The sequence below is a fragment of the Brachyistius frenatus genome, unplaced genomic scaffold (genome assembly GCF_029030835.1).
Source record: "Brachyistius frenatus isolate BFR_SWC_R1_liver_20210118 unplaced genomic scaffold, ASM2903083v1 Contig_256, whole genome shotgun sequence".
Taxonomy (NCBI): Eukaryota; Metazoa; Chordata; class Actinopteri; family Embiotocidae; genus Brachyistius; species Brachyistius frenatus.
This window is the reverse complement of record NW_027210855.1, coordinates 322,501-330,000: the sequence shown is the minus strand read 5'-3', so window position 1 is coordinate 330,000 and position 7,500 is coordinate 322,501. Positions and strand designations below refer to the sequence as shown.

Here is a 7,500-nt window from a genome sequence, read left to right as displayed (position 1 = left end):
GTGATCGACCCCCCCCCCCCGAGGAGGGGAAAGGAAAAAAAAAAAAAGAAGAAATAAATAAAAAAAGAAAAAGAAACGTCCGGTTCCCGTCTGCGGTTTTGGTAATTAGTCCGTGTCCCGTGGTTGAACACGCTCTCCGCTTCCCGTCTTGTAATTTCCTGTAAAAAAAAAAAAAAAAAACCCACGCTGCTGCTGCTGGCATTTCTTTCTTTCTTTCTTTTTTTTTTTTTTTTTTCTTTCTTTCTTTCTTTTTTTTTTTTTTTTTTGCACATTTCTTTTTTCTTTTTTCCGTCTCGGGAGTTTTTCCGAGTCCGTAACGGCCGATGTTCCGTGAGTCGACGAGTTCGTGGCGGTTCCTCGGGACGGAGAACCAAGCCCCCCGCCCCCACCCCCCTCCCGCCGCGCTAACATTTCAGGTGCTTCTTGCTGGTCATGTCGTTCCAGATGCGGTGCATCTCCTCGGGGGAGATCTGGTGCACGGTGACCACGCGGCGGTAGCGGCAGAGGCTGTACGCCATCTTCCAGTGGTTGAAGCCGCTGTTCTGGAACGGGTGGATGCCCAGCTTGCGCAGGCACACGCCCACGTACACGTCCTCCAGGTGCAGCAGCCGCGTGTGCAGCGACGTCTTGTAGACGAGCTCGGCCACGTCCGCCGAGAAGACGTAGCCAGTGCCGGAGCAGAAGGGCGGGTACTTGCTCTCCGGGTACAGGTCGCGGGGCATGTACCACTTGCTGCGCATGTCCCGGATCGGCCCGCCGTTGATGACGTAGCCGGTGAAGTAGCGCCGCCGCGGCTTGGTGGCCGGCTTCAGCAGGTTGTAGACGAGGTTCTCCATGTTGACGAAGATGTCGCTGTCCGTCTTGAGCACGTACTGCGCCCTCGGGCAGAAGGTGGCGACCCAGCGCATGCCCATCAGCGTCTTGAGCGTCAGGTTGTGGTACGAGTCCACGAAGTCCTCCACCACCACGTCGTGGAAGATCTGGCTCTCCTGCTCCACCATCTGGTTGAGGACGCCGTCGGTGCTGCGGCCCAGCAGGAAGAGCGTGACCACGCGCACCTCCGGGAACGTGCTCTCGTCGCCCCACGTCTCCCGGATGGCCTGCCGGGCGTCGAACTCCTTATGCGTGGTGCTGATGAGGATGACGAGGAAGGGCGCCTCCGCCTCGCACTTCCCGGCCTCGTTGACGAGGTAGCCGAAGTCGTGCGGGTTGAGCGAGCGCGTGCGGACGTTGCCGAAGGTGGCGTTGCCGCCCGCCCTGGGCGCCTTGCGCATCGGGATGGCCGGCTGGCCCGCGTACGAGGTGGACGGCCGCGACACGCTCAGGTACCAGAGGGCGCTCGCCCAGCAGACCACCGTCAGCAGGTACAGGCAGGAGACCTTCGAAGGCATCGCGCCGCGGGGCGTTACCACGGGCGACGGGGCTGGAAGCGTCGAGGCCCCGCCCCCATGGGCTGTTGCTGCTGCTGCGGCCTCCGCGACGCGGCGGGCATCGACGTCCGGGACGTACCGACTCCTCCCCCCACCCCCCCGCTGGCTAGTGGCGGCGGCGGCGGAGACGTCTTGCCATGTCGTCGGCCTCACGGCGGCCCGCCGCGGCTGGCGGGGATCCTTTCAGCGCTCGGCGACGGCATCTACGGGAAAAGAAAGAAAGAGAGACGAGGTTGATGGATCCGGGGATTTATATCGACGACAAGACGTATGGAACGCTTCTCATGCCACGGCCCGGCAGTCTGAGGAGGAGCAGGAGGAGGAGATGAACAAGGCGGAGAAGGTGAAATGATCTCACGGGGGGAGGAGGGGGAGGATTAATATCCACCCCCTCCTCCCCTCCTCCCCACGCCCCCCCCCCCCCCACTTGGCTCCGCCCTTCAACGTCCGACCGAACTCCATCTTTACATATTGGGCTCCTTGAAATAAAGCCGCTCGCTGTGTTTTCGGAGCCGCTGGTCTCTTAATTGGACCGACGCGACCCGTAACGATGAATTTAAGAACTCCTCAATGTGGAATATTTATCCCGGTCAAAAGGAGGTTTTAAGAGGCGCATTCAAAGCAAACTAAAGCTAATCCCCTCTTTACAAACAGACGTAATCTCTTCGGAGGCAGCAGCTTTTATTTCTGCTCTTCTTCTGCGGGGAATACTTTTTCTTTCTTACTACATATATTTATATATATATCGTGCACAGCGGATGATGAACCCCCCTAAAAAAAAGTGCTATAGATCCTATTAGAGATACCGAAATGTGCAACGATGCTTCTCTGTTTTAAGATGGAAGCGGCGGCGATAAGAGCGACTCCCTCTTTTATATATATTTCTTTTGCTTGTTTTCGTCAGGACTTTTCTCTTCTTCTTCTTCCTCCGCCTCCTCCTCCTCCTCCACCTCCTTCTCCTCTCCCACTATCTCCCTCTCCCTCTCTCAGAGTCATCAATCTCACGGTCCAGTAGAATCCATCTCATCACGGGGAGGGCTTGCTTTTCCAACACCTCCTCCTCCTCCTCCTCTTCCTCATCACATCCCTCCTTCTCTACTCCAGCGGGCGGTTGATCCATCTTTATATGTCTCACTACCCCCCCCCCCCTCCACCTCCCCCGCCCACCGACCCCATTTTTTCCCCCTTCCCCTCCTCTCTTCTCCTTTACCTCCATTCTGCGTTATTTTTTATTCCTGCACTCGACTCCCAACTTATCGACGAGCCTTCTACCGTAATCAGTCCTCCCTAAAGCCTCCTCCCTCCTCCTCCCACCACCTCCTCCTCCCTCAAAAACAAAACAACAACACTAAGTCACCATATTCCACCTTGTTTTCACCTCCAGTGGAGTCCATTGGTTTTTCTTCCCCCTTCATCCCCTAGAATGACCCACATCTGTCTTCTGGTGATGCACCTCACGGAAACACAGAGACCCCCCCCCCTCCACACACACACCCCCACCCCTCCTCCCTCCCACCAAATTGAAAGATGGCTCTATCGTTTCACGCCGCCGCGTCGCTCTGGATTTCGCCCCGGCGCTCCGAGGGCCGCCGCCGCCTCCTCCTCCTCCTGCACGTGGTTGCACTTCCGAGGAGGAGGAAAAAGCCCGTTTTTTTTTTTTTTATTGTAAATAAATATACATACGCGGCTCGTGCAGCGTCAGACAGTCGGCAGCAGCGGCGATCATTTTGTGGTTAGCGGAAGATAAATTCAGCCCAAACGGGGACCGAGCAGGCGGCTGACTCGGCCGGAGTGTTTGCCAGACGAAGGACGTGACAGATTCCTGCCGGAGTGGTTCAGTCTCGACCGCTTCCGTTTTGATTTTCGTGTTCAGCCTCTTCCTCCCGCTCGCGTGCGCGTCAACGCTCGGCCGCCGCTTCACGAGGCGCGTTTAACTGCAACTGACGCGCTCCGTTGGTCCGTTTTCGCACGCAGCCATTTAAGGGAGGTGCCGACTCCACTGTGCTGAACTTCTCGCCGTTTTAAACCCGGTGGCCAAAATAATAGAAACACCCGTCGGTATGATGCAACACGAGTCAACAACGCTCCACGCCGCAGCAACAAAAATAACCGTAGCGTTTCATCTGCAACTGTTTGAAATTGTATCTGCAGCAGAATATCAATATTACAGGGGGAGAGGTTTATTTATTTGGTGATTACATCAAACTCACAATCGTAACCCACCTCTATTCCCGTTTCAGGATTTTCCCCTTTGATCTCGTCCCGCTTTAATCTTCCACTTCCCGCCATTCCCTTTGTGACATCACGCCGCCGTCGACCAATCGTCTCTCGGCTCGGAAGCTGTTCTTTAAATATCGCTTCTGTCGTCCTGCGTCTTTTGATTTAATAAGCCTCGTTGTACACTTGCAGTTGATGTCTCCTTGGTGAACTATTTCATCAGGGAGCGATTCCTCGCATTCGCACGCGCGTTACCATGGCTACCGGGCGATTTGCATACATCCCCTATAAAAGGTTTCCAGCCAGACGGTTTCTTGCTTAACAAAGATTTAATCGGCGCTCTGGAAGCTAAAAAGCTGCTTTGCTTTCACACCGAGGCTGAACTGCATCCAACAGGTTAAATATCGCCTCCGGCCGTGTTTCGGGAAACATACTCTGCTTAGAATAATGATGTGGCCTGTTGTGATTTCACACATTCAGCAGAGGAATCCAGAAGCAGCTTCCCGGAGTTCAAAACTCTCATTCGTCTTTCCCACAGGGCGACGCTCAAACGGGGGAGGGAGCACATTATGGTGACAAACGAGGACGAGCAAAAAAAAAAAATGGGCCGTGACGTGACAATGACGTAAAAATAACAACTGGGGAGTGTCAGCAAAATCTGGCTAAAAAAAAAACATGGTTAAAAGTTGACGACCTGCTGATAAACATCACGCCGTTTGAAAGCGTAACTCTGAAATACCACGTTGCGGTAAAAACAGCGTGTGAAAAGGGAAAACATTTTTTTTTTGATAACATCAGTGCAATAATTACAGTTATTATTAACACCTATTTAAAGGGCTCCTTGCCAATGATCTGCTAAAAATGAGCCGGTTGTCATGACAGCGTGGTGACAGGCCCGAGTGAGAGAGAGAGAGAGAGAGAGAGCCTGGTAGGAAATAGTGTGAGTGTGTGTGGAGGGGGGAGGAAGGGAGGGAGGGAGAGAGGGGGGGGGGGATGCAGTCAGTCTGCAGCGTGAAGTGTTTTGAACATGATCCCCTCTGGGAAGCCAATTTAGCCGCCTCCCCCGGAGCTCCGCGGCGCCGGCCGCCGCTCCGTTACACTTCACACCAGATTCGGAGCCTCCACGTTACGACCCCCCCCCCCTTTTTTTTTTTTTTTTTTTTTTTTTTTTGTGCGGCAGCAGAGAAAATACTTCCAACATTTATCTCTTTAAGCGAAAAAGAAGGAGTGGAATCGGACCTTTTTTTTTTTTTTTTACCACGTTATTGACTTGGATTTAAGGCTACATTTCAAGCACAATTACCCAGCGTGCTCTTTTTCTGGCTGCGAGTTTTGGGACTTTGGTGAAACCGAACAACAACAACAACAACAAAAAAAGGCACTTTAAAAGGGATCCCCCTTCTTCTGCTGCTTTTCAACTATAAAACCTCTCAACTCTACGTCTTATTCGATTGGCCGTTAGAGGCAACCGCAAACCGTCGTGCCGCCATAAAACAACATGTTACCGGGCAGCAACCAACAGCGGTTTGGAGCAGGTATTGACCGTATTTGGGCGAGCCGGGGGCGGAGCGAGCGGTGGATCTGACACCCGACAACGTTGCGTTTACACCACCGATAGCCGTAACCTGACTGCACCACAGGCCTGTCAATCAAATAGACACGCCCCTTAAAAACACCGTTTTTTGAGGCTTATTTTCTAATAAATGACGGATTATTTTCAGATGGACCTCCAGAAAACTAATAAAAAAGGAGCGACTTCAGCTAAACAACAACCGAGATAACTTCGAATTTCATGAGACGTTGAATGGGAGTCTACGGAGGCTTTTTAAAGCCGACCTCTGGTGGCCCTCGGCGGTATTGCAGCTTAAGGCGCTTCTGCATCGGCCCCATTTTTTTCAGACCTGCAGGCTGACGTCCACTTTTATATACATTCGATGGCTTTCACATATTTAATCAGCATCAATCAGGAAGAGAAGAAGAACGTCGCAACCGTGCAAAATGATGAGTCGGTTAAATCAGTACGCCGACGACTCACTCTTGTACTTTAATACGTTTCGAGAGCCGCATCTATCATGAAAACTGCGGTCAAAATTGCGAGCATTAGAAGTCTGGAGCTGAAATGAAATAGCACTAGTTAAATCTACACATCACATTTATTCTTTGTGACTCTAATTTGGGTTTTATCCGGAGTCATGGACGGCAGGTGTGTTTGTGGCTTTGAGCGAAGATAACGTTGCCCCCAGGTGTGTCGTCGCGCGACCCTCGCGGTGTTCTTCTGCAACATCGTGACACTTAGCGTGTAATTTAAAACCAACTTTTGAACATCTCCATGTAGTCAAAGCACAAAAAAAAAAAAAAATCAGCGGTTATGTTGACGTTTCATGGGCTGAAAACTAGTTTCACTCGACAGTCTTCACCTGCTATTACAGCTGAAGATGTGAAATGTTCATTAAATATGTATGTGACACGCTGAAAGCTTTCGTTTTATTTATTTTTTTCATAAGCAACTTTCTGCACACTTTCTGAAGGACCTAATACAGAACTGTCAAGTTGAAAAGGTTGAAATATTGATAGTGATTAAAGTTTAATTGGAAGCTTCTTCTGAAATGCGCCCGACGCCATCAGCGAGATAAATACTCCGGAGACGAATCACCTCTGTTTCGTTCTGCAAAAGCAGAACAGGTGCTACAGGCAGCTGGGTGTCGACGGTCCCGTACGTTTGTCTTTTAAATGGTTAAAAATCAAAAGCCTCTTTTCTACACACATCATTTTTCCAAAATAAAAGCAGCTGTTAAAAGTTTTCTTTCCGGTTCAAGCTTCACAACTTCTCACAACTATCAGGTAGGCTATAGCGACCCGCAATCGAGCTGACGCTCGAGTTATTATATTTTTTTTTTAGGAGTCATCATGGAGCTACTGTTTTAGCCCCGCCCACAAAATCCTGAACAACAAAATGATGAGAAATGGTTTAAAATTCAGAACAAGAAGGATTTCAGCAACTATTTTCTCATATTTGTAGTGCGTTTAGAAGCAAATCTCACCTCACCTTTTTTTAAAAAAACAAACAAAAGCCGTGAATTCATCAGCTTTGTTGTCTTTACAATCGACTGACCTCTACGGGCCGGAGCAGAACGAGCCGGCGGGGCTCCAGCGACGTGGGAGTTTCAGTCTCGTTTAATGTTGCACCGCATAATTGATTGCAGTCATTAGCGCGGCGTGGGCTGACCTCGCTGGCGGGAGGGGGGCTCGCGAGTCGGCACGACAGGGGGAGGGGCGGGGGGGGGAGGAAAACAAAGTCGGAGGGTGGCTGGGTATAGACTTTAATGGGTTTCTGTTGTGGTGGAAAGAGACGACACATCTGAAGGTAAATAAATCATATTCCCAGCGCGGCGCGCTGACACCTTACATTCAACCGCTGCCTGCTTTCGTATTACAGATTTAATGATTGGCGGGGATGCGAGGAGGAGGGGAGGGGGGGCAGAAACAGCGAGCAGCCGGCGTCACTCGCGGTTTTCAGCAGCGCTGTCAAGGCGTTTAATTCTTTACACACCGGCGCCGCGACGATGGAGTTTGAAAGCGAGGCGCGACCCGTAAATATTGTTCAAAGAGGGTACGAAAACTGACTCGAGGGCGTTGTGATATCGTCTCCGGGGAGGAGGGCGGGGGTGGGGGGCGGGGGGCTTTGTGATGACTGAGGAAACAGCTTCCCTCCAACCACGGCCCACCTTAAGGATCCTTCGAGAAATCGTCAGGTACTTTTTTCACGCCGCTATCAGGAGTAGGCCGATGGATTGACACGTCTTGAATGAATAATCGACGAAGAGATTTGTTTCACGGCAACAAACAGTACGGC

At 51.4% G+C, this 7,500-nt stretch overlaps 1 protein-coding gene across 5 annotated transcripts in view; it reads right to left on the bottom strand.

Moving 5' to 3' along the window:
* Positions 1-391: 391 nt before the first annotated feature.
* LOC138634283 (beta-1,3-galactosyltransferase 1-like) overlaps positions 392-7,500 on the bottom strand; it is a 72,648-nt gene continuing 65,539 nt past the window's right edge. For 4 of the 5 annotated variants that reach the window (XM_069721073.1, XM_069721075.1, XM_069721072.1 and 1 more), the window contains one exon: positions 392-1,633. In XM_069721073.1, the coding sequence (XP_069577174.1) occupies positions 405-1,391 (987 nt within the window). In that variant the 5' untranslated portion in view covers positions 1,392-1,633 and the 3' untranslated portion in view covers positions 392-404. Of the gene's footprint in view, positions 1,634-3,653; positions 3,905-7,500 lie in introns of those variants that run through there. The other variant, XM_069721077.1, reaches the window with a different exon arrangement.